At 57.2% G+C, this 13,692-nt stretch overlaps 1 protein-coding gene across 1 annotated transcript in view; it reads left to right on the forward strand.

The window, feature by feature from the left end:
* The first annotated feature begins 463 nt into the window (after positions 1-463).
* Positions 464-13,692, forward strand: part of RAB40B (RAB40B, member RAS oncogene family) — a 20,421-nt gene continuing 7,192 nt past the window's right edge. The window contains exons 1-2 of the mRNA XM_032241198.1: positions 464-1,583; positions 12,076-12,136. Coding sequence (XP_032097089.1) covers positions 1,568-1,583; positions 12,076-12,136 — 77 coding nt within the window. The 5' untranslated portion in view covers positions 464-1,567. The remainder of the gene's footprint in view (positions 1,584-12,075; positions 12,137-13,692) is intronic.

Here is a 13,692-nt window from a genome sequence, read left to right on the forward strand (position 1 = left end):
AGGGCACCCCACCCTGAGAGCCTGGCCCTCCTGAGCTGAGCCCCCGAGTCCCGCCAGGCCTCCTGCCTGAGCAGGATGGGCCACCTGAGGACAGCTGCCCCCTTCTCTCAGGCTCCGGGGGTTGTGGTCACAAGATGTCCAGCCCCGCAACCAGCCTCAGGGAATCCCCCACTCCGAGGGGTGGTGAGGGGCAGGCTGAGCGCAGCGGGGAGCTCTGGGCTCTGGCCCGTGTGTCCCTCCTGGAGCCGCCGTGGCTGCCTCGATCCCTCTTCCCCAAGACAACGTCCCTTCATGGGCCTCCCACGGCTGTGTTCACCCCCAGCCTGCTGGGGCAGCAGCTGCCACACTCCAGAACGTCGCTTCTGGGCCCTGTTCCTTCGTGTTTGCAGGTGCCCTGTGGTGGTGACAGCTCTGTGGAGGCCGCCCCTGCCCTGTGCTCGGTGACCTGCAGGTGCAGCAGGTGGCGGGCAGGGTTGGCGTGGCCTCTACAGCACTTGTCCAGCCAGATGCTGGTCCCAGGCTTCCCCCTTTAGGAGTCTGGTGTCCTGAGACAAAGGGAATTTAACATAAAGTAGGGCTGTGGAGCCCTTCAGGCCACTGGAGAAGGTGGTCACTGGTGGGCTCTGGGAAGGGAGTCCCCTCGGGCCTCTGTGCTACGGCCACAGGTGTCCGTATGTTTGGTTCCAGGGAGGGCCTTTCCTTCCTCCCCAGACGCAGCTTCTGCTGTTCCAGAAAAGATAAAAATAAAGCTTGGTCTCAGCAAGGGCTCAGGGGTTCCTTCTGAGACCCATGAGCCTCGGGGTGCTGTTGAGAGCAGGATTTCTGCCAAAAATAAAACACGGCTTCCTGGCCGCTGGCCTGGGAGAGCCAAGAAAGTGAGTGGCATGTCCGGGACCGAGGGTGGCGGAGAGCTGAGCACAGGCCCCGAGACGGGCCGTCCGGCTGCAGGGGCTTTGAAAACTGACCCGGGCCCGTGGGAGCCAGTGAGCAGGAGCCGCTCCCGACTGTGCAGAGAGGCGCTGCGTTCACGGAAACCACACGCTTAAAGTCAGACGTGAGCATTTACAGCACAGGCGTGAAAGTGGCATTTAATCACATGCCAACTGTGCGGTGTCACCACTGGCCACTCCAGGAGCCCCGTGCCATCCAGCGGGCGCTTGCACACCCCTCCCCTCCCCACCCTTCTGCCCCGGTGACCACCAGTCTGCTTTCTGGTATTTTAGCTCAATGCAAGAAGGATTTCTCAAAAGCTGGGCTCAGAGATGAGTGTGTCTGTAAATCGTATTGACTCGATATTTGCGCCGTCAAGCGATCCTCTCCTGGGAAGGCAGTTACGTCACTCACTGAAATAGAAGTAAGCAGGTGGTAAATGACTTAAAACAGATGCCGAAAACATCTACTCGTTGTGCAGCTGCAGTGCAGAGAATGGTGTGACGTTCGACTCCCCCTTTCTGCTGTGTTTTTAGAAAGGTTAAAATTACCTCCTTTTGTGCCTGTGTTGTGACTCACTCAGTGAACTCCTCATGGACTTTGTTCTAGAAGCTCTGTGTTTCTTTATCATATTCTGATGGACAGAGGACGTGGTAAGTGAATCAGCTAAGTGCAGTGAGCTCGAATTGTATTATCGTCACGCTGACACGACTGATGTCAAAAACGTGAGCTTCTCGTGGACCCGAATGTAACACAGAGAAGGAGGTAACGTAAAACCCCACGGAGAGTGAAGTCACGTGGCTCAGTCCGTGGGTCTTCTCACAAGTGGAGTTTGAACGTAGCCAGGAAGGGTGTGGGTGGAGGATTTCTCTCGGCAGATGTGCCTGCGTTAGAGGATTTGTCTTCGGATCAGCATTGATTTTAGAGAAAAAATAAAGACTTGCTATGAGATTGGCCGTTGCTCGCTGGGCCGGCGTCCAGGTGTTCTGGGCAGGTTGGAGAAGGGGCCCCGGGCCAGCTGCGGAGGTGGGGCGGACACAGCTCCACGCCCTCGCAGAGTGTGCTCATGAGGGGTCGGAGGGCCCAAGCCAGGGGTGCCAGTGGACTTCAGGTGTCTTGAGCAGAGGCTGCAGGAACTCCCTTGGGCCAGGCCGCCTGTCCCTGGAAATCCCAGATGTTTGGGTGTTGGCCCTGGAGACGGTGTTGGGTGAGGCATGGAAGGTGGACACGAGAAGGCAGGGTTCCCACTGGGAGAGGTGAGTCCACAGGGACAGAGAAGCAGCGTTAGGGCCGATGGGAGCCACACGCAGCGCGTCTGGGCCTCGGACCTGTGGCAAGGCGGGTGCATCAGGGTTGGGCCAGAGTGGGCTGAGCTGCCGCTGCAGGACGGGGGGCACCAGGCGCCTCCTGGAAGCAGCCGGCTTGAATGCTTACGGGGACGGGAGGCACCATCCACTGGCTTTTGCTTTTTCTGTGGGGAATCTCATTGTAATTAGCTTTTATGATGGGCTGAGAACCTGGGACTTGGAAATTCAGCTTTTAGTTCAGGTATTAATTCAGAGATAGCTCAACATTAATTGTTTAAATTAGTAGGCTACCAGCCAGGTGCAGTGACTCACGCTTGTGATCCCAGCGTTTTGGGAGGTTGAGGTGAGTGGATCACGAGGTCAAGAGATCGAGACCATCCTGGCCAACATTGTGAAACCCCGTGTCTACTGAAAATACAAAACTTAGCCAGGCGTGGTGGCATGTGCCCATAATCCCAGCTACTCAGGAGGCTGAGGCACGAGAACTGCCTGAACCTGGGAGGTGGAGGTTGCGGTGAGCCAAGATCGCACCATTACACTCCAGTCTGGTGACAGAGCGAGACTCCATCCCAAAAAAAAAAAAAAGAAAGAAAGAAACCTCCAGTGCTCCCTCACCTATCCAGCTATGGGAGGGCATGGGGAGAAGTGTCTCCATGACCCAGGACGTGGCCCTCATCAGACACCTACTCTGCCCGGACCCCAACTAGAACTTCCAGCCCCCAGAACTGTGCTAAGTTTCTGTTGTTTAGGGGCTGCCCAGCTTGTGCTGTTTTGTTTCTTTCGCTTGCTTTCTTTTTTTTCGTCCTCCCCTCTCCTCTGTCCCTCCCTCTCTCTCTCTCTCTCTTTTTCCCTCAGGTGATTCACCTGCCTCGGCCTCCCAAAGTGCTGGGATTACAGGCCCGAGCCACCTCGCCCAGCCAGTTTGTGGGGTTTTATTATGGCTAAGACACGACCCTACCTGCCCCGCCCCCTGTTGTGAATTCTGGGGTAAAGGGAGCGCCATATCCCTTCGGGAGAACGGCCGGCGCGCTGCTCTGCAGGAAGCCAGCACGTGGTGGAGACCGCGTCAGACAGGCGCTGTCACTGCCCTTCCCAAGCTTTCAAAGGTCATTTCCCAGGCAGGCTGGGGTGTGGGGTGTGCACCAGGGCTGCTGTGATGGGAACTGCCAGCTGAAGAAGTCGCTGAGTTCAGTTTTGGTCATGATGGTGAATAATGAAATCATTATCATTGAGTTAGATTTTAAGTTCTTCTGTACTGTTCGTTCCGGGATGTGAAGGTCATTGGACTTCGCTTTGGGAAGATGTGAAAATGCATCCTGTGTGGCTTTTCCCAGTTTGGGGGGGTCAGATGTCTCTCTCTGTCTCTCCAGTTATTGTGCTTTGTGGGTTTTCTATCAGACATTTTGGTGCGAACAGAAAAATGAACTCAAAATAGCTTAAGCAAAGGAGAATGTATTGCTGACAGCTGGCAGGTGGAGGGGTGGGTGTGGCTTCAGGCATGGCTGGATCCTGGGGCCCGCACGACGCCGTCGGGGTTCTTTCTCCCTGCACACACCCTGGCCCTGCTTTCTTCTGTGATAGGTTAACTCTCAGGTCTGTTCTTTCTGCCTGGTGAGGAAGCTGGCCAGCAGCAACTCCAAACTATACAAACATTGCAGGTTATGATGCTGAAGTGGCAGGTGACACTCTCCCCATTCAGTCCGTCCTTGCCCAAGTGTTTTTAGGTTGTTGCTTTTTCTTTTCTTTTCTTTTTTCTTTTTGCGACAAAGTTTCACTCTCTTTTGCCCAGGCTGGAGTATAATGGCAGGATCTCGGCTCACTGCAACCTTTGCCTCCGAGTCCAAGCGACTCTCCCGCCTTAGCCTCCGAAGTAGCTGCGACTACAGGTGTGTGCCACCTCGCCTGGCCTGACAAATATGTAGATAGATAGATGATAGATAGAAAGATGGTTAGATATATGTGTATACACACACACACACACACACACACATATATATATATATACATATTTTTTTTGAGATGGATTCTTGCTCTGTCACCCAGGCTGGAGTACAATGGTGTGACCTCAGCTCACTGCAACCTCCGCCTCCCGTATTCAAGTGATTCTCCTGCCTCAGCCTTCCGAGTAGCTGGGATTATAGGTGCCTGCCATCATGCCCGGCTGATTTTTGTATTTTTAGTAGAGACGGGGTTTCACCCTGTCGGTCAGGCCGGTCTCGAACTCCAGACCTCAGGTGATTGCCCGCCTCGGCCTCCCACAGTGCTGGGATCACAGGTGTGAGCCCCGCAGCCGGCCAGGCTGTTGCTTTTTCTGGTTTCTTCAGTATTGACAGTTGTTATCTACAGGACTCCACAGCCATGACTTGAAACAGAACCTCACAATCACAAAATAAGAAAGATCTTGGACATTGAAAACGATAATTTCAAAGAAGGGATAAAAAAAATTGAGAGGGCTTCCCAGGATGCTGAGAAAAGCAGAGAAAGAGAGAGGTAAAAATTTGACAGGAAAGGCTGGAAGCATTCTCAGGAGACCCAACATCTGATTCATCGTGTCCCAGAAGGAGAGAACAAATTATCCAAGAAAGCCCCCAAAATTGAGATTTGTGTCTCATATTGAAAGGCCCATGGAATGGTCAGCCTGGCCACGAAGAGACCCCACGGCAAGGTCCGCGAAGTGTATGGCTTCAGAGAAGCCCGTCCACGCCCACCGAGAGGGAACACCAGACCGCGTTCAGAGGGTCCAGCGTGAGTGTGGCGGCCGACTCACAGGGAGCTCTGGAATGACGGGGTCGTTTTTAAGGGAAGACATCTTCTCCCTTAGTTGCATCCCTGTCCAAACAGTGCAGAGTGAGGGAGCCTGAAGACATTTTCAGACGTGTGAAGTCTCAAAAACTACCTCCTCCCGTGTCCCTTTCTCAGGAGTTGCAAAGAGAGGGAAAGATGGAGTCCAGTGCTAAGGGATGGCCCAGGCGCCCGTCCTCCGAGGCCAGGTGGGAGCAGGACACAAGCCCTGGAAATGTGCCCCGGGAAAGAGAAACTCCAGAATGTTGGAGAGAACTCAGAGTGGATCTAAATTGTAGTGATGTATTAGATCAATGCAGAGAAGACTCAGCAAATAAACACGAGGCAATTTTTTTTTTTTTAAGACAGAGTTTCACTCTATCGCCCAGGCTGGAGTGCAGTGGCACGATCTCAGCTCACTGCAACCTCCACCTCCTGGGTTCAAGCAATTCTCCTGCCTCAGCCTCCCGAGTAGCTGGGATTACAGGTGCCCACCCCCACATCCAGCTAATTTTTGTATTTTTAGTAGAGACGGGGTTTCACCATGTTGGCCAGGCCGGTCTTGAACTCCTGACCTCAGGTGATCCACCCACCTCGGCCTCCCAGAGTGCTGGGATGACAGGCATAAGCCACGGTGCCCAGCAAGATGAGGCAGTTTTTCACTTCATGAAAACAAAAATTTGTACGTGAGGGAAAAATAAACATTGTACACCATATGGTGGTTCAGCCATGGATGGTGTCTACCTGGTGTCTTCGTTCATTTTTTTTGCTGTAATAGAATACCACAAACTGGGTAATTTATAAAGTATTACATTTCTTACGGCCCCAGAGGCTGGGAAGTCCAAGGTTGAGCAGCTGCATCTGGTGAGGGCCTCCTGCTGCGTCATAACCTGGCAGAGGACGTCGTGCCAGCCCAGGCGTCTCTTCCTCTCCTTATAATGCCACCAGTCCCGTTATCAGGGCCCCGCCCTGAAGAGCCTGCCTCATCCTAATTACTTCCCGAAGGCCCAGCCTTCACTCAACATGTCAACTGGGAGTTTATGTTTCGAACACGTGAGATTTAGGGGACACATTCAAACCGTAGCACCTGGTGATGATGATGGAGGACTGAATATTGATCTAGCTCCAAAGGCAACAAAGCTGTGCAGGGAGTGTGCGTGCACTGACCGGGGCGGGCGCGTGAATGGCAGAGCCACATTTTCACCTTCTATAGCACAAAGTCAGTGGATGCCTATGAGTGTGTTAGTTACCGGGGTGGGGTGAGTCAATGGCGGAGAGCCGTGTTTTCACACCTTCTGTAGTGGACAGTCAATGGATGACTAAAACTGAAAGGCAGGAAGTAGGAATATAAGTATGTTGTTTATAAATTTGGAGGTGGATAGCAAAATAAATTATTTTAAAGGATTAAAATGGGGAGGGCACAGTGGGAGTGGGCCAGGCCTGAGGTCTTGCAGCGTGAGAGCACTTGAGACCACGAGCATCCTTGACTCTGAAAACAAAAGCCAAAGATGGTTTTGAAACTTATGGGTGCTTCAAAAGACCTTCAGGATGCTGGGCGCGGCGGCTCACGCCTGTAATCCCAGCACTTTGGGAGGCCAAGGCTGGCAGATCACAAGGTCAGGAGATCAAGACTAGCCCGGCCAATATGGTGAAACCCCATCTCTAATAAAACTACAAAAATTAGCCAGGTGTGGTGGTGGGCACCTGAAGTCCCAGCTACTCAGGAGGCTGAGGCAGGAGAATCACTTGAACCCGGGAGGCGGAGGTTGCAGTGAGCCGAGATCACACCACTGCTCTCCAGCCCGGGGGGCGACAGAGCGAGACTTCATCTCAAAAAAAAAAACCATCAGGAATTGTCTTACATTTATGAACATATTATAACGTTGTTTGACCCTCAGCTGGGCACAGTGGCTATGCCTGTAATCCCAGCACTTTGGGAGGCTGAGGCAGGTGGATCATCTGAGGTCAGGAGTTCAAGACCAGCCTGACCAACACGGTGAAACCCCATCTCTACTAAACATACAGAAATTAGCTGGACGTGGGGGTAAGTCCTGAGCCTGAAATCCCAGCTACTCGGGAGGCTGAGGCACAAGAATTGCTTGAACCCGGGAAGTGGAGGTTGCGGTGAGCCATGATCACATCACTGCACTCCAGCCTGGGTGACAGAGCAAGACTCCGTCTCAAAAAAAAAAAAAAAAAAATCGTTTGGCCCTCAAGGACAAGAGGACACTTCCTAAGTCTGCGGAGCCGGCCAAGCTCAGGCAGTGGGTTAATCTCCAGAAAGACAAAAATGAGCCTCTCGGCCCGTGGGGGTGAGGTCCCTTCTGTCTGGAGACAGGCATTCAAGGCCGGAGTCTCTACGCGTTCAAAAATAGATTCCCGAGTGTATTCATTCATTGCCTCGTGCCTGCCAAGGGAAAGTATTTCCAAAGTTAGCTTTGAGGTTGCCATCACAGAGCAAAATGTCCGTTCTTTTAGTTTCCCGTGTGCGTTTCGTGCACTCTGCTCAGTGCAGATGGCCGCGGACTTGGCAAGTGACCGTCCGTCCTGAGAGCTTAGCAGCGTTTTAAAGGACTGAAGAGACTTTTGGTCGTCGCTCAAAGCGTAATTTCACAGCGCCTGAAGCTGCCGCGCTGCCACGAGTAGAAACATCTAGTGGGCTTCAGAAAAGTGTTTTGTCTCCTTTTACGGTTTTTTAGAGATGGGGTCTCACCCTGTGACCCAGGCCGGAGTGCAGGGGCGCGATCATAGCTCACTGAGGTCTCCCACTCCTGAGTAGCTGGCACTGCAGGGAGCGCCACCGCGTCTGGCTAATTTTCTATTTAATTAATTTGTTTGTTTATTTATTTATTTTTGAGGTGGAGTCTCGCTCTGTGGCCCAGGCTGAAGTGCAGTGGCTCCATCTCGGCTCACCCAACCTCCGCCTCCCGGGTTCAAGTGATTCTCCTGCTTCAGCCTCCCGAGGAGCTGGGATTAGAGGCGTGCACCACCACGCCCAGCTAATTTTGGTATTTTTAGTAGAGATGGGGTTTCACCGTGTTGGCCAGGCTGGTCTCCAACTCCTGACCTCGTGATCCTCCCGCCTCGGCCTCCCAAAGTGCTGGGATGACAGGCATGAGCCACCACACCTGGCCAATTTTTTTATTTTTTGTGGAGATGACGTCTCAACATGTTGCCCAGGCTGGACTTGAACTGGTCTCAAGCGATCCTCCCACCTCGACCTCCCAAAGAGCTGGGATCACAGGCAGCCACCATGCCTAGCTGACTATTTTCCTTTCCATAAAAGTATTATTTCCTTGATACTGACTTGGTCACTTGAGAAAGCCGTACGAATGTTTTGGTTTGAGAGCAATGGAGGCTACGCCCCATCCACCGCAGTGGTGAGGTCAGGCTCACGGTGCTAAGATGCTGATGGCAGTGGCCCATCTAGAGTGGCTTCTGGCAGGATGCCGGCGGCAGCGGGAAGGCGTGGCTGGGCCTCCCATTCCATGGGTCAGGTAGGAGCTCAGACCTCCCTGGATGCTGCTGCAGCTTCCCTGGCGCAGCTCCAGACGTGGACGTGTCTATGCCCTTGGGGGCCTGGGAAGCCCCCTGCCCTTCGAGGGGTTAGAAGTGCCTGCCCCCGCCACCTCGCTCCTCCTCACTCCCCGCGCCTGCTCCAGTCATGGAGCAAGGTTGGGGCCAAGCCCAGGTGCTGTTGCAGACCACCGGGTGGGTGCACACTTGGGGCAGCCCTGACATGCCAGCCCCCCGGCCTCAGCCCCCTCCGGACTTTGGGCGCTGTTGAACATGGGAGGGAAGCCGAGGGGGCTGAGGGTGTCTGCAGGCAGCCCTTGGCACAAACACGGCTGGGTGCCGTGAATGATGGGGAGGCAGACAGGCTCCTGGGTGCAAGGGGGCAGGTTCCCGGGGAAGCCACCCCATGGAGGGGGCCTGGGGCCCAGGCTGCCAGTCCTGCGACTGGAAGGGAACTCATGGTGCTTTTACTGTCAGAGTGGGGAGGGAGTCCAGGCTGCCTGTGGACCAACTGGCATGCGCTTCGCACCCCAAGACCATAAAAACCCCAGACTCAGCTGGGGCAGCCCGGACGTCCGGATGCTGCAGAGAGCTACCCTCTCTGCCGAGAGCTGAACGCTGGCCGGGATGCCCTGCCTGTGGAGAGCAGCCACCCACCACGGACCTGCTCCAAGCTGTTCTAACGTTCAGGAAAGCTCCTCATTGAGCTCAGCCTCCACTTGTCTGCATACCTCATTCTTCCTGGACGCAGGACAAGAATTCAGCAGCCACAGAGGTTTCCAGCCAGAAAAGCAGCATCCCAGAGGTCCCATGACAGTGCCCAATCAGTGCCTGTGCCCAGGAGAGAACAGAGGCAGAGACAGGAAGCTCACTCCGTGTGCCCACTGGGCCTGGCAGCAGACGTGTGGTCGGCCTAGGAGAACCTCGTACTGTGAGGGTCAGAGGCCTGCTTGGGGGTCTGTCTGAGCCTCATCGGCAGGGCAGGTGGCATCTGCAGAGCGGGTGCTTCAGGCATTCTTAATGCTGCCGGCGTCTTCTGTCCTCTGAGTCACTCTCCTTGGATGGGGTGACGTTTGCTCTGATGTTGGCTTTGTCTAATCTCCAAAGTGGCGATGGCCAGGCTCTGTGGACAGAGCGTGCCGTTGAGCAGGAGACACTGGAGGCTGTGGAAAGCCTGGACGCCATGTCACTGGGGCTCTGGTGGGGACACTGTGGGAAGAGCCTCTGGAGTCCAGGAGGGCCCCGGGGGAGGAAGCAGAGGGCAGCTGGGGACGGGGGGTGATGGGAAGGCGCTGCACCAGCGTGCTCAGAGCAGGCGGGAGGGGCATGCACGCGCTCACGAGGACGGGGCCCGGAGCTTCTGCAGTGCCCAGGCCTGCCTGAGGACGTGGGCAACCAGCTGTCAGAGCGAGCGGGAGGCCACTGCAGCACCCCGGCTGCACCCTCGCTCTGCCCGACGGGAGACCGGGAGCTCGGCACGCCGTCTCCTGGGACGCAGGGGGCTTGCAGCCAAGTCCAAGGGGTCTAGACCCTTCGAGCGGACAGACGCCGCTGGAGACACGGGGCCCGGCAGCCTCATGTTTTCAGAGGAGGTGTTTCTGAGCACTCACTGGTTGCGTCGCAGGCTTCTCTGGAAGGAGCTGCAGAGGCCGAGCGCACCGTGACACTCCCAGGGCGAGGGCTGGTACCCGCCTTGGCGCCGCCCCCCCCTCCGGCCTCTCAGCACCTCTTCCCATCAGAACGCTGACGCCCCGTTCAGCCACACGTGTCATCACACTCAGCATCTGACCACACCTGGGGGTGATGCCCCGGCTTGTCCCTTCTAGGTTCAGTGCTCTGAGAGATGCTCTCAAGCAAATCCTCAAAGGCTTGTCATGTCTCCCCCCTAAGCAGTGTGGGTTCCTGGGATTATCCGTGCCATCGTACCTATTTCTAGGAAGGCGGCGCTCCCACCTGGCATTCTCCAGCCCCTCAACCAAAGCCTCTTTCCACGTTCTCAGTGACAGACCCGGTGCTCGTCCAGACGTGCTAGGAGTGAACACAGGAGCTTTTTCTCAAAGAAGCAGAGCATTGGTGTCTGGGGGGATGGGGAGAGGCGTTTATTTACCGTGGCCGGGCGCCGCGGCTCATGCCTGTGATCCCAGCACTTTGGGAGGCCGAAGTGGGAGGATCGCTTCAGCCTAGGAGGCCGGCCAGCCTGGGCAACACAGCCGTGCCCTGTCAGTTTGCCAGGTGTGCTGGCGTGCCCGTGAGCCCGGGGCGGGGGGCTGCAGTGAGCTCTGGTCTCACTACTGCACCGAGAGAGAGACCCTGTCTCAAAAAGTTTTTTTAATTGTAGTTTTTTTTTTTTTGAGGCAGCTTCTCACTCTGTCACCCAGGCTGGAGTGCAATGGTGTGATCTCCGCTCACTGCAACCTCCACCTCCCAGGTTCAAGCAATTCACCTGCCTCAGCCTCTCAAGTAGCTGGGATTATAGGTGCCAGCCACCACGCCCGGCTAATTTTTGAATTTTTAGTAGAGATGGGGTTTCACCATGTTGACCAGGCTGGTCTCAAACTTCTGACCTCAAGTGATCCAGCTGCCTCAGCCTCCCAAAGTGCTGGGATTACAGGCGTGAGCCACTGTGCCCAGCCTTTATTAGTTTTTTATGTTAGAAGAAATGTTCCTGGCATGATGGCCCATGCCTGCACTGCCGGCACTGGGAGGCTGAGGTGGGCAGATCACGTAAACTCAGGAGTTCAAGACCAGCCTGGGCAACATAGTGAAACCCTGTCTCTACAAAAAAATGCAAAAATTATCTGGCCACAGTGGCTCACGGCTGTAGCCGCAGCTACTCAGGAGGCTGCGGCGGAAAGATCCCTTGAGCCCGGGCTGTGGAGGCTGCACTGAGCCTTGATCACGCCTCCACACTCCAGCCTGGACAGCAGAGAGAAAAAATAAAAGAAGAAATGCATTCTCATTTTCTTTTTTAACTTGTTGACAGAAGGTTCCAGCCGGCCCATAATCTGCGCCCTGGGGGTCCCTGGACGGCCGCGCAGGCCCCTCCCTGAGCCCGCGTGTCGCGGCGGGCGCCCTCACACAGCGAGAGCGGGTTTCCCACGCGGTGTCGCGCCTGTGCCCACCGCTCTGTCCCGGCGTGGCACCGCGGTCTCCGCGTTCCCAGACCTGCGGCCTTCGCCTGGTTCCCTTGGAAACAGAGCTGAGCTGGCGCTCTGGGGCCTGCAGGCTTGGGGAGGACGTGGGCGGCAGGGACCAGCCCAGACCCGGACAGCAAACCCACAGGCCTCGAGGTCACGTGTGGGCTCTGCAGTGCCCTTCAGGGCGCCCCGGCTCCAGGGCGATGGAGCCTGACCCCCACAGAGGCCGAGGCGGCTGAGGACAGGAGAGGCCGGGGGGCTCCCCTACAGGTGGGCACCCGCCTTGTAAACCTGGAAGTCGCGCTGTTGGGAAACACCTTTCTCCCCTGAAGTGAGCGTGTCCTGACTTCCAGCGCCCTGGGTTAGCGGCAGCCTCGGGCTGACGCCGCCTCACCCTCCCACAGGCATCGACTACAAGACGACCACCATCCTGCTGGACGGGCGGCGCGTGAAACTGCAGCTCTGGTGAGTCTGGAGGAGGCGCGAGCATCCCACGCTCCCAGGAGTAACCCCCTGGTTGGCACAGCACCCCCCCTCGGCACAGCACCCCAGGGAGCATCCTCCCCTCCCACCATTGTCACAGCGTCCCAGGGAGCACCCCCAGCCGGCGCAGCACCCCGGGGCACCCCCAGCCAGGACAGCACCCCAGGGAGCACCCCCAGCCAGGACAGCACCCCAGGGGGCACCTCCAGCCAGGACAGCACCCCAGGGAGCACCCCCAGCCAGGATAGCACCCCGAGGGCCACCCCCAGCCAGCAGAGCACCCCGGGAGCCACAGCCCCAGCCTCACTGAAGCAGGGCTTCTCTGAAGGAGGCGGTGGTCTGGTTGTCTGGGTCCCCATCATGCAGAGTAGGGGACCCCACGATGGACACAGCGTTGTGGCCGGGAAAGGGCTTTTGGGGTCAGAACCTGTGGCCTGGTGTTTGTGGGAAGATGCCAGGCAGGGACCAGTGCAGTGTGGTTGAGGCAGCCTGGCATTCCTGGGTCCCCCGTGCCGCACCCAGCGATGCTACTGCACGCCCAGTAGGAAGCTCGGAGGGTCCTGGTGCCAGGGGGGCTGTGACCTGGCCAGCGGGGGAGGAGCCAGACGTGGGGAGGTGAGGACTTGCTGGCCAGCCGGGACCATTGGCTCTGCTGTCTCAGATGTCAGAACCCAGCTCCCACCGGGGGCAAGCCCAGGGCCTCTCCCTCCGCAGCTCCCGGCTCTGGATGGGGGCACCTGTGGCTTCTGCTCCGTGGGGCGGGGGGATGGGGGGCATCCCTCCCCCACTGCTGCCAGCCCTGTGTGACCCTCGCCGGGGCCTCCTGGCTCTTGCTGCCTGCTGGGCCCCTCCCAAGCCACATACGCCTCCAGTTTCAGGACCTTCTCTGACCAGTACCCCCGCCCTGCCCCGTCCAGCGTGGCCAGTCCAGAGAGCCTCTCTCCACCACATCCCCGAGCGCCGTGGCCCTTCTGGCTGCAGAGCTTCGTGCCTCCTGCCCGGCCGGGCCTCAAACCCCCATTCCTCCAGGGCCAGGCCCTCTGGGCGGCCGTTGGGGTCGCCATGAGCCCCCGTCCCCTGCCACCCTCCCACGCCACCCTCCGCCAGCTAGGCATCTGCTGTCCCCTCCCGGCCCTGGGGCCTGCAGGCCCTGAGCTTTGTTCTCAGGTCTCCTCTCCCTCCCCAAGACCGCACGCTCCTGCGGTCCCCGGCCCTCAGGGGCCCCACTCAGCCCACACCCGTCCCGAGCTCGGTGCTCTCCTGAGGATCTGCCTGGCATCAGGCCTGGCGCGCACCCTCCCGAGCGCCACCCCGGCCTGGCTGTTCACATTACCAGACGCCTCCCCGAACCCCCCGATCAGAAGAGTCACCCTCAGCACGCTTCCCTCTGTCACCCCCAGGGTGAGATGCCAGGGGCTCCTGCCAGTGAGCAATCACCCGAGGCCCAGAGGACCCTGACTGCTCACACTTGGCACAGGTGTCAGCTCCGTGCACACTGTCCCCTGACACACTCCACCTTCCAGCTCCGTCCACACTGT

The sequence above is a fragment of the Sapajus apella genome, unplaced genomic scaffold (assembly GCF_009761245.1).
Source record: "Sapajus apella isolate SASKATOON/1434 unplaced genomic scaffold, GSC_monkey_1.0 scaffold48, whole genome shotgun sequence".
In the NCBI taxonomy this organism is placed as follows: Eukaryota; Metazoa; Chordata; class Mammalia; order Primates; family Cebidae; genus Sapajus; species Sapajus apella.